The sequence below is a fragment of the Phyllostomus discolor genome, chromosome X, assembly GCF_004126475.2.
Source record: "Phyllostomus discolor isolate MPI-MPIP mPhyDis1 chromosome X, mPhyDis1.pri.v3, whole genome shotgun sequence".
Classification (NCBI taxonomy): Eukaryota; Metazoa; Chordata; class Mammalia; order Chiroptera; family Phyllostomidae; genus Phyllostomus; species Phyllostomus discolor.
In genome coordinates, this window is record NC_050198.1 from 36059494 (window position 1) to 36083773 (window position 24280).

A 24280-nucleotide genomic window follows, 5' to 3' on the forward strand; every position below is an offset into this window, starting at 1 on the left:
ATGCTGCAGTTTGCTCTTTATTTGTTTTCAGACTCTAGTCAGCTGGAGGCACACAACAAAGCAGAGGACCGGAAGAGGCCCAGCCCCAAGTGCAGTGCAGATAGGGTGGGGTTCTGAGGCAGCTGGCTTCTCATGCATAGGTGGTGACATATTGGGGCCCCATGTTCCCAAAGTAGGAGCGTTCCCACTCACTCATGAGCTCAAAATGCACAGGACGGCGACAGAAATTGCAGGCAGTCATAGACACATCCTGAAGGGGCAGCCCCACCTCAGTCCAGGCTGCCAGCAGCTTCTCTGTGGGTAGTGGGAGGAGGAGAGGGAAAGAATTGGTTAGACTAGGTTTTCTTAATCCCTATATCACAGTACAGATGTGCCAAAATATAGATCCCTTGAATCCGTTGAAATGGCTGAGAACCAGAAGTAGCTCCTGGTTTGTTCCATTGTGTGTTATGAATGTTACTATTTGTGTATGGGTCCTGTGATGTGTAAAATATTTGGAAGCATCTGTTTGACACAATTTATAGCTGTACTGGCCTGGCAGTACACATCGTAAGTACAGGACATGCTGTGGCCCAAGAAATGAGTACATCTACTTGGAAACTCCTAGCCTCGGGAGGAAAACGACCCTGACAGTAACTGTACAGTGTTATTGTGACCTGGGAGCCTGGAGTGGGGAGTGTCCTGGAGGGGATAGGAACCCAGAGGAGAGAACCTGATCCCGCTGTCAGAAATGCCTCAGGTGTGTGCCACAGCTCTGCCCATGGCTTTCTAAATGATTGCTCCTTGGGTGATCCCATCCATTCTCATGGTTTTAAAGACCATCTTTATGCTGATGATTATGAAATTTTCATCTCCAGCCCAGACCGTACTCCTGAATCCTATACTTGTATATTCAGTTGCCTTCCTATATCTCCAATGTCAAATCGGCATCTCTAACTTAACATGAACACAACTGAGCTACTGATCCTCCATACCCTCCACCAAAGCCTACTCTACTTTCAGCCTTACCCATTCAGTAGATGGCAATTCCAATTGTTCAGTCCATAAATTTTAGAGCCATCATTTATTTTTCTCTTCCTCTTACTACACATCCAATCTATCAGCAGATATCATTGGCTCCACCTTCAAATCTGACCACTCCTCATCACTTCCAATGCTATCATCAGGCATGAGCCACCATCATCTTTTACCCGGAATATTACAGAAGCCCCCTGTTGACTCTCCCTGCTTTCACTCTTTCTCCCTTTCAGTCTATTCTCAATATACAAATTGGAGCAATTCTGTTAAAACCTGAGTTAGATATGTCACTCTTCTCAAATCCTTCAAAAGGCTATCCATTTCAGAGTTAAAGCCAAAATCCTTCCAGTGGCCTACAATACACTGCCCAGTCTTGGCCCATATTGCCCCTCAGTCCTCATTTTCTATCTCCCTCTACACCACTCAATCTATACTCATTGTTCCTGAAATACAAAAGGAATACTCCTATGTTAGGGTCTTCACTCTTAGGCCATTCCCTCTGCCTGGGATGATCTTCCCTTAGATATTTGACCAGCTAACTCCTTCACCTTCATATTTTTGCTCAAGTGTCATGTCAATGAGCTCTGCCCTTAACACTCTATTTAATGCTACAACCCTCTTCCAATCTAGCCCTTTCCCCCCACCACCTCATTAGCACTTCCTATCCCTCCTATCCTGCTCTGTTTTTTTCATAGTGCTAAGAACTACCAGGCTATGTACAATTGGCACTTGAACAACGTGGGAGTTAGTGGCACTGAACCCTGCACAGTCAAAAATCCACATGTAACATTTGACTCCCCCCAAAACTTAATTACAGTCCCTCAGTATCCACAAGGGATCGATTCTAGGACCTCCCGTGGGTACCCAAATCTGTGGGTGCTCAAGTCCCTTGAATAAAATAGTGTAGAACAATGCATACAGTCAGCCCTCTACATCTGCAAATTCCCAACCACTAGTCAAAACTACTGTTTTTTTCTATGGTTGATTGAACCCACAGGTGTGAAACCTGGGAATACAAAAAGCTGACTATTTAAAAAAAAAACTTTAGAGAGAGGGGAAGGGAAGGAGAAATAAATGAAGAGAAACATTAATGTGAGAAAGAAACATCGATTGGTTGCCTCTCGTATGACACCCCAACTGGGACTGAACCCACAACCTAGGCATGCACCCTGACGACAAATCAAAGCAGCGACCTTTCGCTTTGTGAGATGATGCCCAACCTACTGAGCTACACTGGTCAGGGCCCCACTTTATTTATTGTAAAAAATCTACATAAGTGGACCTGCACCATTCTAACCTGTGTTGTTTAAGGGTCAACTGTAATTTACTTATTTTAAAATGTGTTTTGACTACCTCCTTCCACTAGAATGTAAGCTCCAGAAGGATAGGGATTTTTGTGTCTGTTCTGTTTACTACTGAATCCCCAGCACCTAGAACAGTGTCTAGCACACAGTGGGTACTCTATAATAAATATTCGTTGAAAGAATGAAAGGATACCTGATTAAGCCAAGAAGATGAAAGAAAATGAAGTAAGCCAGAGGAAGGGTTTGAGGAAGGGCATTCCAATTAGAAGGTAGTGTTAATTATCAAAGTCCCAGAGGTAAGGGAATAGAGCAAAATGAGGCAAATACAAGTCATTCAGTGCAGCGGTAGAAATAAAATTAATGTGAGGGAAGTGGTGAGGATATAGAGGTCACCATGTTGAAGGCATTGAATGTCATTCCAAGGAGCTTTGACTGTTCTATAGACCAGTAGTCTCCAAGTTTTGGACTATACATTCTATCAGTATAAACATTTTAGCATGTAGCTCCAATCTATGTATGTTTGTTTATATACTCTTCACATATATCATTGTCAGTCTATATATTAAAGATCCAAATCAGTAATGCTGAATTCCCAATTTTTAAGGTAAAAAGTAAACATGAAATCCTAGGTATGCTGTGTAATTTCCAGGACTTGTAAGTAATAAACCTGTACCTTTAAAAAAAATTCCAATAAATTCCCTCCCCCTATGGATCATTTTGCATACCTCCCTGACACTGGAGACCACTACTCTGCTCCAGACAATAAGGCAACATGAAGAGGTTTAAGCAAGGGAGCTATATAGCTATACAGTCAGACTTTTACAAAAATTCCTCTGTGGTCGGAATGGATAATGGATTAGAAGGAAGCAAGAGAGAAGCAGATAAATTAGGAAGAAATCACATTGATGAGGATTTAAAAATTATGAATGGAGAAAAGAGAACAGATAGAGATTGTAGAGAACATTTGCAAGATTTTAAGATGGTTTGGTTATGGGTTTGAAGGACTGGTAGAGTCATGGTGGATACCACTCATATTTCTTTCCAGAAAAAGCCCAGCATAAGTGGACACTCAGTGAACTGAGGGTGCCTAGAGCTCTATAATGGAAGCTTAGAGCAACTGAGAGGACTGAGGCAAAGCTCCAGACGTCTGGATCGTCAGCTTAGGCAGTAGACCAAGTGGTTATGACCATGGCGGTAGACACAAACTCCCCAGTTCAAATCTAGTAACTGTGACTTAGGCCAGTTACTATATATTTTTGATGCCTCAGTTTCCACGTATGTAAAATGGGAATGCTAATATCATCTCTACCCCATGAGGATTAGATGAGTTAATACAAGTAAAGTTTTTAGAATGGTACTTGGCACATGATAAATACTTAATAACTGTTGGCTAACATTATTTGATGCTTTTAATCAATGAATGAGTGAATGGCAACCACCTATCTTGTATTCCTTGAACTCTCATACTGTCTATGCTCCAGACAAGCAGAATGACTGTTGCCATTGCATGCTCTCTGTTTTCCTATCTCTGGGTCCTTGCTGATGGAATCCCCTTATTCTGGAATGTCCTTATACCACACCACAAACACTTCAAGGTGCTACACAAGGACTTCCTCGCACACAAAGCCTCCCTAATTTCACCCTCCCTAATTTTGCCCTCTCTAGCCATAAATGAGCACTCCTTCTCCAGCTCCCAGAACACTGTAGCTCATCACACTGGACCAGTACAATCCATGCCTATGCCTGTCTCCTCTGCTAAACCATCAACTACCTACATGTCTTTCACCCAACAGACCTGGAATGAGCACCTTCTGTATGCCAGGCCCTGTGCTTAAAAACTGTTCCCTATAGGAATCCAGCAAGCTTTAGGTGAATTGACTAACCTGCCACCTTTCAGGATAAAAACAAAGCTATTCAGTTAACACTATAAATCTCTCAATCCAGTCCCTGTTTTGTGTTGTCTTTATAGACTCATAGATTGACACTCCCTTCCCACTCCCTTACCATGTCCTACATTCCTGTAACACCTGCTGTTGTTCTTGATATATCCCAGGCTGCTTCTCGCCCTCTCCTTCCCTTTCTTAATGTTCTTCCCTCTACTAGGAATACCCCTCCACACCATCTTTCTTCTCTTGGTCCAGTACCATTCATCTTGAAAGACTCAGCTCAGGTGTCATCTCCATTAGGAAGCCTGTCTCACATTGCATATGTTGGATCAGGTCCCCTTTCTTTGTTCCCATGATGTTCACATTCACTGTCTTTGTTGAATCCCTTGAAATCATTGTTTGTGTCTGCTATGGCTTCCTCAACCAAACTGGAGCCCTACAAGTCTAGGGACTGTTCCTCATTCATTGATGACCCTAGGATAGAGTTTGGCACACATTAGATGTTTCAGAAATATATTTTTAAAGTGAGTGGCATCCATTCTCTCAACTTCTTCAAATCCTGGGGCTGAAAGGAGGGAGAGTACTATAGGCAACAATATTGAGAGCTTACCCACAAAGTCTTCCATCATCTGAGGGCTGTGATGGGGGGAGGGTGCCAGGCGCAGCAACTCCTCACCCCGGGGGACAGTTGGGTAGTTGATGGCCTGCACGTAGATGCTATGCTTGGAGAGCAGGAGATCACAGATCTTGCTGTTCAGTGCTGCATCACCCACCTGGGCTCACAAGAAAAACCTGTCAGTATCTGCCACATTGGCCCCACTATTACTAGCTCCATGAAGCAGGTGGAGGAAACAAGATGAAGTGACAACATTGAATTTTTGGACAGAATTTTTTCATAAGGGGCTCAGTCAGTAGCAGCTCCAGAATATTTATCAAAGAGTTGCTTAGAGGCAGCAGTCAAATTTTAAGGAGTGGAGTGGAGGTGGTGCTAGGGACCTTGTCTTGAAGGTGTTTGCAGAGCAAACATACTGGTTTTACTTAGCTCATATGTTAATTTGGGGTGGTCATGGATAAGAAGACAAATCCCTTAAGCCCCCCCTGGGATGCTGCCATTGGGGGTAATTAAAAAAACCCCACAAATATTTACAAAAGCAGTCTTTTAAGGGAATATTGGGTTGATCCAAAGAGCAGTTACTATTTTTTCTCATCCATAAAATAGTCACATAAAATTATCTCCCTACACCCATACCAACACACACAAATAGATGTTGTTTAATAAAGAAGTTGCAGTTCATTTTTAAAGCCAGTAAATACTCTAGTGTAGTTGAGAATTCAAAATAGCAGCTAGTTTCATGGCTTTTGATTTTAAATTTTCTAACTTCAATTCTTAGTAAGAATACATTTCACGCCCTGATCATACTATGCATATATACACATACATACATATATGTGCATATAATTGTATATAAAACTGAAAATTCCCACAAAATAATATCTCAACTATATGTGATGTACTTTAACATTTTCTTTATTGTTTTCTTTGTAAGCAACTATATAGCCACCATACCATAGATGTGATGAGTAAGCCAATGGGCATTCCTTCGTAAAATACAAGAATTTTCATCATGTATAGTTTACAGGCTCATTAACAGGCAGTCTCTTTAAGAGGCTGGATGTTCAAGAAAGATTTGTTAATGCTAGTCATAACCTATTAAGATGATGTTATGACTCACAAATGGTCTTGATGCACACTTTGAAAAACACTGAATTATATATACGTCATGGAAACTCAATATTGTGAGGGTCAGGACAGTCTGATGGGGATGACATAATAGCTAATGAATGGGAAAAGAAGACTGGTTAATTCATAATGGCTGATAACTTTTCAAAAATGATTAGTGAGAAAGCATCAACAGGAGCTGGTGTCAGTTTTCTGGGTGTTGGAAGGTTTCCAGAAGAGATAGAAAGGGAGAGCAATGGGAAGGGTGGGGCTCTCACCCGGATGGGTATGATGTGGCTGGGACAGGGGATAACAGGAAAGCCCCTGTCCATTAGTAGCTGGCGCATGTGCTTGACATTGCGCTGGTGGGCCCGCCTCAGGGCTTGGCCCTCCTCTCCCTTGAGCAGCCGCACAGATTCCAGAGCCCCAGATAGCACCATGGGAGGCAGTGAAGTGGTGAAGATGAAGCCAGCAGCATAGGAGCGCACCATGTCCACCAAGTCACGGGAGCTGGCGATGTAGCCACCCACACAGCCAAAGGCCTTGCCTGGAAACAGGGAGGAGGAGGATATGCACAGACCCCATTATCAGTCCCCAAAAGAATAGGATCATGCCCCAGGCAACAAAAGGACGTTCACCAGACGGTGGAGCTCTAGACGCCAGAAGATGGAGCTCTAGACTCCCTTCCCAGGCCTCTGGCTCAAGACAGGAGAATTGGTATCAGCAAGAGCTGATAATTCTGTGGCTTCAAGATAGTACTTTCAAGGCCTGCCGTATGCAGTGACTAGATAGGCAGGAGCTGGGTGGGGATCTTAAACTGGTTAGGCCCAAAAGTGGAGCAAAGATGAAGCTTGGGGCTGAGTGGAAAAGGAGATTAGAACTACAACTCTCCACTTACTGAGGGGAACCTGGCTATTTGGCCCAGCTCAGGGGTCATCTTAAAAAACCCAGATTTTTTCAGCAACTCTTTAGTGAAGAAGGAGAGAGGGAGTTCAGGAGTTTTATAGCCTGAAACTGAACTATACCCAAATAATTCCTGCAGCTTTGGGGAGGAGGTAGTAAAGGATCTTTCAGGGGCTTCCTTTCTAGATTGTATGTAAGGGAAGTCCAAGTCACTCACTCACCAAGAGTTCCAGAAATGATGTCAATTTTGTGCATAATTCCATCACGTTCCCCAATGCCAGCACCCCGGGAACCATACAGTCCTACAGCATGAACCTCATCCACAAAGGTTAGAGCTCCATACTGGTGGGCCACATCACACAACTCCTCGAGGGGACAGATGGCACCTAAGCAAAGTCAAGGAATAGAGATATCATAACCCTTTCCCACTTCCAGCTCCAGTGTGGAATTTGTAACCCACAAGTACTTTGGGACTATTTCAAACTTCTTTATATGTATTGACTGCCTTCACTTCATTGCTACCGAAGCTTGTTTTCTCTCTCTCTCTCTCTCTCTCTCTCTCTCTCTCTCTCTCTCTCTCTCTGTTTTCCAGGCTATGATCAAGTCTTGCTTCTCTATTTTTTTTCTATTTTTACTTTATTCTGACAATATATGTTCTCTTGTTTATGCCACTTTCCAGCCTCTCTTCGCTTCCTTTTCCACCCTGCAAGTATGTGTATTTCCACTTAGGGTTGGCACTACCCTACATGATACTTTTGTTTTAAAAAAAGTCACCTTTCACTCCAGATTAATATAGTCCTGATTTCAGATCCCACTCATTTCCTCAGCCAGGTGCTGTTGGCAACCCTGTCAATATATTTATTCTTCACCTGTCCTTCCTGTTTCTATCTTTCTGGCTTTCTGTCACTATCTCTCTTTTTGTGGCCATTTCCATCTTTGTTTCTATACCTCTATTTTTCTGTCTCCCCTCTCATTCCTTCCTCTTTGTCTCTCTCTCTCTCTTCCACCCTCCTCCCTCCTTCACTTCTTTCTTATTGTGTCCCTTTGTCTACCTCTGACTATCTCTCTGCTTCAGACTTTCTTTCTCTATACCTTTGTGTCCCTTTCTGTGTTTCTTTGTGCCTCTGTCTATGTCTTTTCTGTGTCTCTGTGGGAGTGTATTTCTTATCTCTCTCAATTTTGTTATATGAGGGCACCTCTCCACACATAGACTTAGTCTCAGTCTATTGAATGAAAGTGAATTAGAAGTGATCTGTAGGGTCCTCTCCATTTCCATACAGATTACCATTTTCCATGTTATTCTAGACATCTTCTATGTTTACAGTTGTTTATAAGGTCTTCAAATGGCTGTGAATCTGATATGTAGACTTTTTGGCTACTCTGCATATGCAACAACCTACACCTTCTCCATTCCTGGAAACTACTGAGATGCAAAGAGTTGGAATACAGAAAATTTTTTTCATGTGGAAACAGGGACTCCAGGCCAGGATTAATGTGAGCAACTGGTGGGAACAACCACAGGAAGTATAGCCGAAGACAAAGGGGACAATGTGATGGCTCAAGCATCAATTCAATGAGAGAAACTCTGCCCTACGATTGACAGTTTTAGAGAGTTTCTGTAAAAAAAGAAACCATTCTCTTATAAATGTAAGGAAGTAGGATGACCCTAACACAGTTTCCATTAAAGAAACAATGAATTAGAGTAGTCTCTGTAGTAGAAATATAATCATGGGATGGTTTAACTTTATTGCTAGTTGTAGAAATGTGGGAGTGGGCACAACAACTTTTTTTTAAGAAAAATATTATTTATTTATTTATAGAGGCGGGAGGGGAGGAGAGAAATAGCGATGTGAGAGAGGAATATCGATTGGTTGCCTCGTGCACTTGCCCCCCCAGCAACCAGGAGACCTGGCCTGCAACCCAGGCATGTGCCCTGACCAAGAATTGAACCGTGACCTTTGCTTTGTGAGATGATGCCCAACCAACTGAGCTATACTGGTCAGGGCATAAGTTCTTTACATATATTAATTCATTTAATTCTCACAGCTACTCTATTATTATCACCTCCATTTTTCAAATAAGGCAACTGAGACACAGAACAATTACGAAACTTGATCAAGCCAAGTACCATATTTTGCTGTGTATAATGCTCACTTTTGCCCAAATTTTTGAGGGAAAAATAAGGATGTGCATTATACATGGATAGAACCTGAAATACCTTGTATCTGTTCTTGTGTTTTGTAATTATTTGTTTAATAAAATTTCTTGTACCATAATATGTTCAAAAATAAATGCTAAAATTCCTTTATAATCCAAAAAAGTATCCTAATAGTTCAATTTAATTCAATTTTAAATTGAATTTAAAAAATTAAAACAAAAGATTTTTTCCCTGAAAGTTTGGGCCAAAAACGTGGGTGCGCAGTATACATGGGAGCGCGTTATACATGTCAGGTGAGTTGTCATGCTGGGATTTGAAAATGGGTAGTCTGGTTGCACAGACTCTGCCTTATCATTATATGATGCAGATGGCACATATGTTAGCTAAATCAGAGGATACTATGGACTCTCTTTTGTTTCCACTGGAAAAGTAACAAATTGAAATGAAGTGAGGACCTCTTCCCTTTAGAAGGTGTGTTCTAAAACACATGATTTCTGCTCAAGAGGGGCAACAATAGAATGATTTGGGCATTGCTTCAGTTGGGGGGAAATGAGGTAGGAGTGTAAAGATCATTTATATCTACTTAGATCATAATAAATGGAATGACTTTCATCATCTCTAATTCTTACGACCAGGTATTTTACCTTTGGGTAAACTGAGGCTCAGAGAGTTAAAGAGTTACCCAAGGTCATAGAGCCAGTAAGTGCCTGAGGTGGGATTTGAACCCAGATCTGTCTTATGTAAAAACATGTTTTGATTCCAATGCTTCATACTGGACCTTGAAAAAACTTCCAGGCAAAAATTTGTGAAATTTTCCATTGCAGAAGCCAGACACTGAGATAATTGATTTGTGTACATCATTTATCATGGAGGGAGCCTTGTGTGACAGAATTGGAATCATACATCCTATGGTACAAATACTCACTTTGGCACCAATTACTAAAGTCATGAAAGATAAATTGGGAGCTGTGCCTGAACTTTAATTTCTTAATCCGTAAGATCACTGTAATAGCTGCCTCTGTCTTTTGGCATTACTGGCTGTGTGATCTTAGGTAAGTTACCTCATTAGCCTGTGTCTCATTTTCTTCATGTAAATGAACAGAAACAATAATAGCACCTACCCCCATAGAATTGTGAAGATCCAGTAAATTAATATATATATATATATATAATACTAATAATTTTGCTTGGCATGTAATTAGCACTCTGTAAATATTAGCTGTTATCATTATCATCATGGTTTTTGTGAGACCAATGTTAGTAAACATACACTTACACATATACATACCATCCATGGAGTGAACAGTCTCAAAGGCCACAATTTTGGGTGTCTCAGGGTTGGACTTCTTTAGAAGTTTCTTCAGGTGGTCAGGGTCATTGTGCCTGAAGACAAACTTGGCTGCTCCACTGTTGCGGATACCTTGGATCATTGAAGCATGGTTGCCTGCATCTGAGTAAATCTCGCACCCTGAGGAACCAGATGTATACTTCATAAGCTTCTGTCCCAGAATTCCCACTTTAACCTCAGGACTGACCTGGCAGGGGTAGAGGAACAATCCTTTCCTTCTTTTGAAGACCCTGCTCTGCTTCCTCCTCCTCTAGAAACTTTCATGACCTCTTGCTTCCTCAGAAGAACTCCCCTTTACTAAGATTCTGACCCCACACCTGTCCCTCTAGTCATTTCTAACCCTTGTCTGGCCTCTGACTATCTTGGAGTAGAGGAAATTTTAATGTTTCCCAAGAAGCTCTAGAGTTTCCTGAGGACAGGGCCTAGGTTCCTGTTCTTAGGCACGTAAGATCAAGCCTTAGAAAGGAATTTATCCTGGAGAATACTTGTTGATTTGTACTAACGCTAGATTCTTCTTGGTCCAGATGAAATCCCACCATTTCCAGGTAGCAATCCTCCACTTACAGTGTGGGTAATTATCAGATGTTCACAGTTCAAATAATAAACTCATGGCACATGATAGCTGAAAGGACCATTAATGACCATGGAATCCAGTTCCTTTAATGTACAAGTGAGGAAGCTAAGGTCCAGAGAGGGGAAGACCTTTTTCTACAACCTGAGGAATTAGAACTTTTACTGGGCAATACTGGGAGGACAAGTAGAGGGGGGGAAGTTGGTGGAGGGAGTTGAATCCTGGCCCATAAATTGCACTAATATCAAGGAACTGTGGATTTTGTTAGAGTAAGGTATCACTGGTGAACCTACTATAAAGGAGAAGTAGACTGGAAATTTCTTAAGAGCAGAAACCACATCTTTTTATCTTTTGTTCCTGATACCCAGTATAAGGCTAGGTACACAGTAGCTGATCAATAAGCATTTCTTGAACAAATGGATGAATAAACATAATTCATATACAAGTGAGTGAATGAATATATAAATGAATATATTACTGAATGAAAGAATGAGAAAAGGGGTGTCAAAAATGAGGCTTAAGAGGTAGGTAGAGGCCAGATTATTTGAGGCTTTAGAAGCCATGATATGGAATTTAGAATTGGTCCTAAGTACAATGTTATTCTATGAAAGGATTTTGGGCAGGAGAGTAACAAAAATGTGTGTGTTTTTAAAATATCATTCTGCCTGATGTGAAGAATAGATTGCAGGAGGACAAAGGTGAAATCAAGAGATTTAATTGGTCTAGGCTAGGATGTTTGCAGTGGAAATGAAAGAAGTTGAATTGTAATGATTGAGGAGGAGATTCATTGAAAAAATCACAGGATTTTGGACTTAGTTGGGGTCATATGTGATTTCAGAAAAAGCTTCTGAGAAGCAGTGGTGATGTTTATAGTGTGCTAAAGAATCAGCAGGAATTGAGGAAGGAGACAGCAAGTCTGGAGACTTCTCTCAAGCAGTTTGCCAGTTATAAGGAGGAAAGAGGTAGGGCAGTAGCTAGAGTATAATGAGGGGAATTTTTTTTGTGTGTGTGTGAGATGCAAGAGACTTCAATATGTTTAAAGAAAGGGAGAGGCTGAAGATATAGGAGAGAGGGAACTTTAAGGACAAAGTTCTTGAGGAGGTAGAGGGAAATGGGACAAAGAGCACCAGCAGCAGAATTTGTCAACAAGGAAAAGGGCATTTCTTCCACTGTGACAGGAGAGAAGAACAAGGAGAGGACATGTGGAGATGCTAATGTGGGTGAGGTAGAAGTGTAGAAGAGCTGAGGAGAATTAAGATCGGCAAAACTGCCCTGGAGACTTAGAGAGCTGACCATGAAAATGGATTGCCAGAGAGCATAGAGGAGCTGTTACAAGTTGGGGACTAGAAATTTTTAGTGACTCCCATCTGAGCAATTATACCAGCCCAGGATTGACAGAGAAGGTGGAAAGTTATATTCATCTACGTTTGGGACTATGATGGAAGGATGACAGGCATGTGAGTTGAGGATATTATTGACTGGAGAGTGGGAGAATGGGAAGATAGGATCTAGATAAGATCCAGTGTACAAGGGAAGGGATTGACTTGAGGCAGGAGGGATGCACCTTCAAAGCGTAAAAGAAAAGAATGGAAGAAGAATAGATGAACAATTAGACAAGTTTGTAGGTTTGGTGGCTATAAGTTAAAGGAGTCCATATCTGGTGGCTTCTTTTTTTCTTTGTGGTGTATGATGTAAGGTTATTTACTAAGAGTGAAGGAGGAGGTAGTCACAGGTTTTATAAGAGGGAAGAAAGTTTTAAAAAGTGGATTTGGAGACATAAAAGGACTGTTTATGAGAATTAAGAGCTCAGTTGAATTGGGGGCTGACAAATTTATTGTGTTACTCTTCTGTGAAGTTGGGCAACATTTCTTAGTAGTGGTCTTTAGCCTATGTGTGGAAGAGAAGAAAGGAGAGGAATATAGTCAACCAGTGAATGTTGAGGATATGCAAGATAGGTGAGAAAGAATGGCAATGGGAGCAAGTGGACTCAGAATAGAGGGAAAGAGTGATTAAGACAGTGAGACTGTATGCTGTAGTGTACAATACCAGCCCTGAAAAAAGCTTAGGCCATACATAGGCTTACCTGGCAGGATCTTGGCCAAGGTGAAGAGAGTAGAATCATTTGCCACAAAGCAGGAGGAGAAGAGCAGGGCTGAGTCCTTCTGGTGCAGCTCAGCCAACTCCTGCTCCAGCTCCACATGAAATTTACTGGTACCTGAGATGTTGCGAGTACCACCAGCTCCAGCTCCATGACGCTGCAGGGTGTCCCTAGTTAGGAAAAAAATAGAAGGGAGACAAGCAGAAGAGGAAACCCTTGTCAGACACTTAGGAAATGAGTAGGTTTCTCTTCCTTAATTGGGGTCAATGTTCACTCAGTGGTCCTGTGTGAGCTGTGTCCTAAGTGGCCAAGTAGAGGGCAGTATGGGGGTGGTGGAGGGGCACAAACCCCCTTTTTTTAGTCTACAGGCACTCTGGGATGGAGGGAGAAGCTGGGTTGAGCTTGAGCAGCTTGGAAGATTTTCTAGAGGTCACATGCCATCTCTGGAAATACTCACTCTGCAGCCAGAGTGAGAGTTCATGGACAGTGGGCTTGCTTGTCCTCTCATCCTATTGTCTATATCACTGGACAGCCAAGAGTTTAGAAAATATGGTTTGTTGACTGACTGAGTTCATATCATATCTGAGTATTAAATATGCTGGAGGGCCTTGTACAACAGGGGTGGTGGGTGGAACCCAGGTTTCCACTTCCAGCTCTGCTTTCTCTTTCCACATGTGGCTTTGGCTCTTCTCTGGATTGTCCCCACAGCTCATGTCCCAGACACTACTACTCACTGTGTGGCCTGCAAGACCCGAGGGTGCCTGCTCATGCCCAGGTAGTCATTACTGCACCAGACAGACACATCCTTTGCAGACACAGATTCTTCAGGGAAGTGTTGGGCAAAGGGATATGCATCAGCCCAGCGATTCACGGTCTTGAACACACGGTATGTGTGGTCCTGCTTCTTCTCCATGATCTTGTCCCTGAAAAATTGCTCATAACCAAAGACATGGTTTCCTGCAGGAATAGAGATTGGGACAAAAAGAATTCATTTAAAAATCACTTCCTGGCTAGTCCATATTTTATTTATGCTATTGATTTTGCCTTCTCTAATTTTCTTTACATGTATTCCTTTATTTGACCAGCTATTAACTTGCTAGGCCACAGTAACTCTCCACTACTTCATTCAACCATCTCTTTGCTTACTCACTCATTCACTCAGTAATTTATTCATAATTCACTCAGGCTTTCTACCCCTGGCATGGACTCATCTCTTTTCCTGAGGTTAGTGTGGAAGCCTCCTTACTGGAATCACTACTTCTAGTTTCAGTGGAAAGAGTATTGATAGATCTAGTTTCAAGTAATTACTCTGCCACTTCCTACTTGTGTGACCTTGAGTAAGTCATGAATCCTCTCTCTTAGATTTAATTTCCTCATCTGTAGAATGAGGCTAATAACACCTTCATGCAGGACAGAATGTAAAACCCCAAACTAATATTTGGCATATATAGTATTATTATGACTAAAGTAATAGTGTAGTGGTAATAATAATAACTAATATTTGATCATATTATTATAGCCAACACTTAATTACTGCCTATTACATGTAATGCTCTGTCTAATGAACTTTACACCTATCATTTTATTTATTTCTCACAACAACCTTATGTGGAATGTTCTATTAGTATCTTTATTTTAAAGGTAATGAAACCAAGGCATAGAGAAGTTAGGTAACATCTTATTTTGAGGCTAGGTAAATTGACCATGGTCATACACCAAGTAAGTTGTCTACAAGGATGTAATCTAGAGTCCATTACTTTAACCACTACCATTACTTTACCACTGCCCCACTACATTGCAAAATGGGGCAGCCCTACTTTCAGAATAAATTTAAATAACATATGCCAAAGAACTTGTTAAACTCCAGAACTCTATATATGAGCCAGAAATCATGATTGTTGCTGATGGTAACTTATGGGGTAGGGGTGTACACTAGTAACATATTTTGCTGCAGGGATGTTAGGAAATATATATCAAAAAAGTTGTTAAAATGTACAGACCAACATACCTAGAGAAACTTTGTAGTACATTTAACAGAAAAATTATTGATATCCAGAATTTATTTTTTATGAGTTGAAAGACTGCTATGAAAAAATTTCAACCCAATAGAAAAGTAGGCAAAAAATATAAACTGAGAATTTAATAAATATAGAAAAAGGTGCTTAACCAGGGAAAATCAAACTGTACAAATACATTTTTACCTGTCACACAGATAAAGATTTAAAAGTTTGATATTATCAAGTGCTGGAGAGGATGTGAGAATATAGATAGTTTCTCTGATAACTGTTACAACGCTTTGGAGGGCTAATTGGCAGTATTTACTAATATTGAAAATGTACATACCCTTACATCCCGAGAATTTCTACCTCTTAGTGTGTATCCTAGAGAAACACTTCGCTATGTGCATGGGAAGGTACAGTCAATGAGGTTTGTTGCACCACTGTGTGTAACAGGAAAAATTGGAAGCAACCCAACAGAAGAGTACATAAATTATCTAAAGTATATTCACAGTAGGTCTAAGATAATACTATATATTCTATGTGGGTACATTTATATGTATGTAACACCAACAAACAATATAAACTGGAAAAATATGCACAAAAACTAGAAACAATACTCTGAAATATAGGTATTTGATTAACTGAATGATGTTGCATCCATGCTACAGAACAAACTTCAATCCTTAATAATTAGTATGCAGCTCTATGATTAGAGACATGGAATGATGTCCATGAGACATGGTTAAGTAAACAAGGAAAAGTAACAAACTGTGGGTAGAATAAGATCATATTCCTAATACAAATATGTGTGGACGAGAATGTAGGAGGTCTGTGTGTGTGTGTGTGTGTGGTCATAGAAAAATATCTGAAAGAAAACACTGCAGAAAATAATGGTGGATAGTAGAACTCTGATTTTAAATTTCTCTCTTTATACTTTCCTGTATCTGATGGAAAATATTTTACAGTGAATTATATTCCTTTTATATTAGAGAAATAAAACAAACTCCATTATGAAAATGGTGATAAACACATACAAAAGAGAGAAAAGGCTCTCTATGAAGGATGAGAATTTCTGAAGGATGAAAAAGAAATAATAAGAATTAATGTAATATTTAATAAGGCCTCATATAAAACTAGAAACATGTCCATAAATATAATTTTATTTCCTCCTCATGATAACCCATTGAAGCAGGTACTATAATCCCACTGAAAGGAAGTGAATTACTTGCCAAAGCACACATGTCCAGCAAGTGCCAGCATTAAAATTTCAACTCAGACTCCCTTTGGTTTCAAAGTGCTTCCTTGCCATTTTCTCTACTGTGTCAGAAGCCATTTCCATATTTCTACCTCATTTATTTCCACCTCAACACATTCAGAAGTCATGTTGTTCTGTATCAGGTATGTGACCTTCTTTGAAATTTGTCCTGGCTCCTGGGAAATGGAGAATGGATTCCTCAGGCTGGTTGATGGAGCTGGGCAGATCTGACAGGGAGAGTGGATTCATTGGCTATGAAGGTGTGTGTAGGGGTGCAGAGAAAGCATTTGTCGTCCTTTTTGACTCAAAAGAACATACGATAAGTTTATGAAGTAGATAAGCCTTCTGCAGAATGGGGGGCTGGAAAAAACCTCTGCAAAGAGCACCTATTCATCTACCCAGGTGGAGACTCCTGTGTCAGGAAACCTTCCATAAGGTGAATCACACTTCTCTCTACTAGAATTTTTCTTTGGGTGAGGTAACTGGTGCAGTCACTCTGGGTCTTGCATGCAGGAGGTAGATACAGGGCAGTGTATGTATCTTACTCTTCTTTTCTGAATGTCATTAAAATTCAATTTTGAAAATTTTACCAGTAATGATATCCCAAAAGGGCCTATGAAAGATGTCAACAAGTGATCATGTCTCAAGTGTGATTATCTTGAGTGATCTGTACCATTTGAGTTGACTTGGGACTCCATATCATTGTATAGTATGTACCTGGTTCTAACACTTACTCTTCCATGTAAATCCAGATTGTCATAGACTGGTATTGCTTAAATGTGGGATCTCATCCTGTTGGGATCCATTTTTCCACTGGGAGAAGAGAGGAACTCTAGAGGCTCATTTTAGATTAATGGCCAAAAGTTACAGGAGCATGTATATGTATATGTATATGTATATGTATATGTATATGTATATGTATTGGGAAGGATGAGCTTCAGTGCCTGGTCTAAGCTACTGCCTACCATGGTTCCCCTGGAAAGACTGGACTCCCCATCATGGGATGAATACTAACTGTCATTAGATTAGCCTAGCTCAGGAGTGTAGTGAAGTGAGTTCAACTGTGAGGAGTAGAGGTTGGATGATATGGAACTTGACTCCAACCTGTCTTGAAAGTCTTCACATCCTCCTGGACTTCTGGGGCTGCCTTCTGTACAATCTTGCTCTTCCCATCCTGGAGTTCTGAGAGCATGAAGGGACAGTGGCTCTTGGCCCAAGATGGAGAGTCTATGCAAGGTAAGAAAGTAAATGGTAGTGCATTTCTAACCATAAGTTCAGTATAACGATTATTACTGAAACCTACTGTATCCCAAAATGCTATATTAAGCTATGGTAGAGACATATAGATGGATGAGCCTGGTCCCTGTGCTATGGGAACCCCAAAACTGATAGGAATGGCACACACTGAAGACATATTATGAACAGTGCTGGGATGGGAGAGAGGACTTAGGCTATGGAAATCTAGAACAAGGAAGACACATGATCCAGAATTGGAATTGGACTGGCTGCATGTCTAGGCAGGCTGTGCAAATGAGATGATGCAAAAGTTAACTGTCTCATGAGAAATATGGGATACTCTGGTAAATAATATGGAAGAGGATCATTTGACAGGAGCAAAGGCTCAGAAGGTTGAGATAACAGGCAATTTTAAATAGTTTCAGAATGACTGGAGTAGACAGAGTATGAGAGGCATGAAGAGTGAGACTCTTTAGAGGTACTGGGACAAGTCAGATCCCAGGTATATTTTTAGGCCATCTCATTCTGCTTTAACACTTTTTACATAACCCCTACCAATTATTAAGCAATAATGACCAGTATGACTTAGAACCTTGTCTCTAGGACATTCTCCACTTTTTCTGGTAGCCCCTTCTTACCTCCTCCAGCCTTGGTTGCCTTAAGGTGGATTTGAGAACAGGTAGGTCCTTGGGTGGCCAGAATGGGACAGCATCCAATACCAAAAAGGAACTGATGAGTCTTAATCACTTTGCTCAGGAGGCCTGAGGGGCCACGGGCAAGCACTGGGCAGCGCTGTAGCAATATGGCTGCTGCCACCATCTTGAGCCCAAAGTCCTGCAGAAGATGTGGAAGAGATGAGATCCCATTATGAAGGGTCATCCCTGTGTTTGATCCTTTGCCTTTAGCTTTTGACCCAATGCTTGTCCTTATTTCAGGGTAAGAACTTTCCCAATGTTAAAATGTACCAATAGGGCATCAGAAAAGAAGAAGAGACTGACTGTTAAACAAAGATATGAAGGAAAGAGTTCCAACTGGAGGTCAGAAAGCCTGAATTCTGATTCAGACTTTGCCACTGATCCCTCTGTGATATAGAGAATCATGAAGTGTGATTGTGTATGGCAGGATAAGAATTGATAACCCACTAAACCTTTAAATCAACACTTAAGGCCAAGAATATTTTAAAGAATATTGGCTTCAGCCAAGTGGAGATTCAGCCTGATAATGCACACAGATATGGTTGACCAGGGCTTGTGAGCCTCAACCTGGAGTTTTCCCTGAGCAGGCTCAGGCAGAGAAAGAGAATGAGTTTGAGGTCACAGACACCAGCTTAAGTACATTCAGGGAATAGGACAAAAGAGCAGGCTCTAGGTCCTACAGAGCCTAGAATTCCAAACTGTTCCCCAAGACTGGAATTTTGCTGTTCTTTGACATGCCTCTACAGTTTGGAAAAGCACAGATAGAGAAAGAGGTAGACTGGGAAACAAGTCTATGGGTGAATGAAAGAGATGGAAGCTAACACAGAGGAAAGCAAAGGGACAGAGAGAAGATCCTTAGAAGGAAACCAGAAGCCAATGTCACCCCAATAAATTTAATAAACAAGCAAGCAAGCAAGCAAGCAAACAAAAACCCAAATATACATAATAGGTATTCAATAAGTATGTGTTGAATCTGGAAGTAAATTAATGCATGAACACAGACTCAAATAGAAAAAAGATGAGAGTAGGGAAAGAGTCAAGAAAAGAAAGAAAAATTAGGAAAGATGAAAGAAGGAAAGTGAGAGAGAACAAAGGTAGAGTGGCAGTAGTGGATTTAGAAGTACAGAAATTGTGGGAAAGAGGTCAAAGCCAGAAGAGAAGGGGACAGGGGACAGATAAGAAAAAGGAGAGGTGGACTGCTCCAGAAAAAACAGAGGACAAAAGGATGATGGGAAAAACAGGATAGGGAAAAAGACTGAGCTGAGAGAAACAAAGAGTGGAGAGAAAATGGGAGGAAGGGATGGTGAGGGAGGGAGAGAAGGAGGAGAGAGAGATATTAGTGAGAGAGAAAGAAGAGGTAGAGGCAGAGACAGAAGGACAGGAAAAGGAAATGAGATCAGATCAAGGAAGGTACAGGAATATACAAAGACTCAGAAAATTGAAAGCAGGAATGGAAAGAATCTAGCAGTGGCAAAGAGTCAGTCAGGCATAAATATGAAGGAGAAAAGCATCTGGAGATTGTGGGAGTGGGGGAGAGCAACAGAGGAGTTAGGGGAAGAGGAGCTCTGCCCTGATGAGGGAGATGAAATAGAGACTGAGTGACTGAAGGGAGTAGGGACAAGGTCAAACAATAGAGACAAAGAGGTAGCAGAGGTGGATTAGGGGTTGGGATGAAGGAAGGCTGAGAGATACTCAGAGAAAGACAGCTAGAAAGAGCAAGAGGGAGGAACAGATTAAAAGACAAAGGGCAAACTGGATATCCAGCATCAGTGGATCAAGAGACAAGATATGGGACAGGCCAACAGGAGAGATATGAAAGAATGTGGGAAGACTAAGGCCCTGGAACCACCAGGACAGCAACTGAGTAGAATCTAATAGCACCTTTAGTGCTATTAGATATAGGGTATGATGTTGTGAGGGACAAGTGAACAGAGGAGCTCGTGGCCCTGTTTTCATATGGCAACCTCCTTCACCTCTTACAGAGCAACACTCCTCCCTTCCAGATCTCACAAAGCAAGCATGCTCTCCCTAACTCACAAAGCAATCTCTTCCCCTTTTTACACCCCAAAGAAAAAGCATCCTCCCTCCAACTCTCATAGGCTGTCATATGAGCAAAAGTTAGTATGTGGGGCAGGGTGTGTGGGTCCTGAAATGGGGAAAGGACAAGAGGGTGTTTAAAGAACTAAATGAAGCTCATCATATTAAGCCTTTGAAGACACTGCCTGGCATATAGTTTCAATAAATTCTAGCTTTTCTTATTTCAGTTCCAGCTCCCTGACTCCCTGTTGGATATTCTTGAAAAGTCACTTCCCCACTCTGGGTCTCAGCTTTCATTAGCTGTCAAATGTAAGGTATTTATACCTACCTCCTATGGTAGGTAATGAATTGGATCCAACTCCTACATCGTATCTGGAGGTATGAGTTTTCCTTTCCTTGCCTGCCTGCAAAGGTTAAAGCACTTGAGGCTGGGCCTGCAGACCACAGATAAAGCTCGCCAAGTTTATCACCACTGAGGTCTGACCAGATGAGACCAGGGTGTGAGAGAGAAAGGGAGCTCCTTTCTAGAATCACGTCTGGGCATCTGGCTGGGGCTGATGCTGACTATTGGTGGTGAGGAGGGGTGGGTAACCCAGGGAGAGGGAAGCAAAACAGATGGCTAGGTTCAGGCTCCTAGAAACTCCTTTTTTGACATAAACACTGACAGCTATGACAACAATGGGGCATGTAATGGTAAGGAAAGTACCAAAGATTGGAAGCAAAGTCAAGTCCCACTTTTGGATGATGGTGGATTAAGGCCTACTCCCATCTCCCTTATAAAAATGGAAGAAGTGCCCTGGCTGGCGTAGCTCAGTGGATTGAGCGCAGGCTGGGAACCAAAGTGTCCCAGGTTCGATTCCCAGCCAGGGTACATTCCTGGGTTGCAGGCCATAACCCCCAGCAACCGCACATTGATGTTTCTCTCTCTCTCTCTCTCTCTCTCTCTCTCTCTCTCTCTCTCTCTCTCTCTCTCTCCCTCCTTCCCTTCCCTCTCTAAAAATAAATAAATAAAATCTTAAAAAAATGGAAGAAGTACAATATACTCATCACCTCTAATGGGTTTTTGGCCATGTTGTTCTCATAGACCTAGAAAAATATACACTACTTCTTGGAATTTGTTGAACTATCATAATCTTTCAAGCTTCAGTTTCATTTTCTCTGCTCTGATACTCCTTTCTTGGAATTTGTCCTGCCTCACTCTGCCTGTCCATTTTTATGACCCATAACCTTATAGTCTAGTTACCTTGGGCTCTGTTTAAATTCCATCCCAGTACCTGTCATTGAACTGGAGTGAGTGAAGTTGAATAAAAGAAGACTTTTAGCAATTTAGGATATTAAGAACACAGCCTCTGGTGCAAGACTATATGTTTTTTAACCCTGGCTCTACCACTCACTAGCTCTGGGACCTTAGAAATGTGACACCTCTGCTCTGTGTCTTATATCTGTAAAATGTAGATAATAACAAGGACATTCTACTTCACAGGGATGTTGTGAGGATTTAGTAAGATAATCTATATTAAAAAATATATTAAGAGTGCCTATCCCATAGTAAATACTGAAAAACTGTTAGCTATTTTTTTTCTACATTTCCTATGTAGGGAAAGTAAAGGTACAGCCAAGGGAATTTACATTATGAATACACCAGACTAGGTCTGAAAAGTTGATTCTTGTCTCAATCCTGATTCTTGTCCTTATCTGTTATAATTTACTATATGAATTTGGGCCCTGTACTTTCTATCCCTGCACCTCAATATCTCTACAGAGATTGGACAAGAGAACTTCATAGATTCCATCAGATTCTAATAGTCAAACACTCACAGAGTACTCATTGTTGGAAAAGCTTCACATGCATTGGCTTATTTAATCTTTGTGACAACCCTGTGAGGTAGACACTAATATCAACTTTATTTCAAAGATGAGGAAACTGAGACTCAAAAAGATTAAATAACCAGTCCAGATCACAGAGCTACTGAACAGAAGAACCTGGGCTTGAACCCAGGTAATCTGGTTACAGAGCCTACTAACTTAACTACTGTGGATCTATGATTCAAATATTACTACAGGTACTCTTGACTGAGATGCCAACTCTAGAGGTCAATGCCTCCGCTGCACTATGAGGTCCCTTTCTGGGATATTTGATTTTGAACTGTGATCAATGCCTTTACTAAAGGAACAGATTTCTAACTGAAGTAGAATTTCAGGCACTGGTAAACATTCATTCATTCTACCACTTAACTTATACACCCATTGTATGGCAGTCCTTGCCAGGGGTATTCTTAAGACAATGCTTTTATTTGTAGAGATAGTGGTAAAATTTTGGGTCAAATGACTAGAAGGTTTTCCTTGCACTTGAGATTCTCTCTCGTCAGCAGCCAATCTGTAATCCCAGATATCAGAAGGCCAACCACAACGCTACTCCAGCAGAGAGCCAGAAACCACTAACTGCAGCATTCCTTGCCCCCTCTCTCCCCTTTATGGCCTGTTTTGTAAGAATCAGGTCTGAAATAGATGCATTCACTTCATTTCAGGAATTTGAAGCATCAGGCTTTATTTACCTTCCTAGTACCCTCTCTCCGTCATAGAAGAGTCATAGAGGATTTTAGATAACTGGAAGCAGAGAATCAGAAATTCTTAGAAACAAAAATTTAGGAGACCATAAAATCAAAATTCAAAGAGGCTGTGGAAATCATAGACCAACCAGCTCCCTTTTCAGAGGGTCTCACAATGAATTAGGGTGGGAATACAAATCTATTGACTTTCAGCATAGAGCCCTTTCAGTGATACAATATTCCTCTTTCACCTTTTCCATCTTACTTCTGCTAATTATTCATCTCTCGATTCCTTCACATGTATCTCTCCCTCCACAATTCATTATTTCCATCATCTCCACATTCCCTTTGTTTCCTCTTCCTACTTCTGCCCCCCTACTCTCTGACTCATTGATCTCTGCTGTCAGCCAAGCAGAGTTAAGGAGTCAAAGTGAGGGAGGAATGGAGAATTGCTGTAAGAAATATGAAAATGTCTTTTCAGGAGACAGAAAAGGAGAGGAAGAGAGAGACAGAAAGAGACAGAGATACAGAAAGAAGAAATAGATGGAAAGCGTGAGATTGAGAGAGAGAGAGAGAGAGAGAGAGAGAGGATACAGACAACTCAGATGAAGGGAAAATAAGAGAAAGCTAGTGTGTCAGAGAGTGACCTTGAAAACTGACAAAGGAAAGGAAACAAGGGGGAAAAGACAAAGGAAAGCTGAAAAGGAAAAGCAGGAAAATACATAGGGCAAGAAGAAAGAAAATAACAGAGACAGATTCTAAGAAACAAAGTCAGATCTAGACAGGCCAGAGAGCTGGCATGTGCAGCTTTAAGGTGGGAAGACAGACCAGAAAGAGGGCTCCAGGCTGAAAGTGACTCTTACCTGTTGCCCTGCACTGAGGACGAACCAACGACGGGGTGGGTGCTATGGGTCAGGACCTGGCATTTATCCCTTCCTCTTTGGCTCAGCTCCACCTACCCTGCCTTCTGCTGGCTTGGCCTCAAAGTTATCTTAGGGCCTTGTTAGAGATAAAACCCAATGTAGTACCCTCTCACCTCCTCTCTCTCCCAACATTGGCTCTCTCCTCTCAATTTTCTTTCTCTTTTTCCTCTGAAGTAGTAAAATGAACTTACTGGGCTTTGGAATCAGGTCATCCAAATATAGCTAAGGCACCTTGAACAAAATTACCTTTCTAGCCTCAGTTTCCCCAACTATAGAAGGTGGGCAATAAAATTCAGAAGCAACTATAGCACAAGTGGAAAGGGCTCTTGCTAGCAGCTTCCCATAGGTGATATCTGGGCTGCTGTAACAATTCAATAGCATTGTATACAGAAAACACTAAGCACAGTGCCTGGTCCAAAGAAATAACAGCTAATGTTGATTGAGTGCTTACTATGCACCAGACCCTCCATTAAGTGCTTTACATGGATTAATTTAGCCTATCTTCATAAGGACCTTACATGACACGTACTATTATCCCCATGTTACAGATGAAGAAACGGGCTCAGAGAGATGAGGTAAC

General features: G+C 41.3%; 1 protein-coding gene across 2 annotated transcripts; it reads right to left on the reverse strand.

Annotated features, from left to right (window-relative positions):
• Position 1: 1 nt before the first annotated feature.
• On the reverse strand, positions 2-23731 carry ALAS2 (5'-aminolevulinate synthase 2). 2 transcript variants are annotated; one of them, XM_028522615.2, is made up of 10 exons: positions 23641-23731; positions 18135-18330; positions 17365-17487; positions 13740-13962; positions 12991-13175; positions 10277-10456; positions 7052-7216; positions 6206-6474; positions 4818-4980; positions 2-294 (listed from the first exon to the last, which is right to left on the reverse strand). In XM_028522615.2, exons 2-10 carry the CDS (start codon positions 18313-18315, stop codon positions 131-133), a joined length of 1653 nt encoding a protein of 550 aa, XP_028378416.1. In that variant the 5' UTR covers positions 18316-18330; positions 23641-23731; the 3' UTR covers positions 2-130. The 2 variants fall into 2 exon arrangements, with proteins under 2 accessions (XP_028378416.1, XP_035872954.1); XM_036017061.1 differs by lacking the exon at positions 23641-23731 and adding an exon at positions 20557-20622.
• Between the last annotated feature and the right edge of the window lie 549 nt (positions 23732-24280).

Bases quoted from the DNA above. Each gene is read 5' to 3' on its own strand.
- ALAS2 (XM_028522615.2), bottom strand. From the start codon at position 18,315: ATGGTGGCAGCAGCCATATTGCTACAGCGCTGCCCAGTGCTTGCCCGT. The intron at 13,176-13,739 runs GTGAGTAGTAGT...TTTCCTAACTAG, and splicing joins CGGGTCTTGCAGGCCACACA to GGACACCCTGCAGCGTCATG. The intron at 295-4,817 runs GTAAGCTCTCAA...CACTACCCACAG, and splicing joins GATGATGGAAGACTTTGTGG to AGAAGCTGCTGGCAGCCTGG.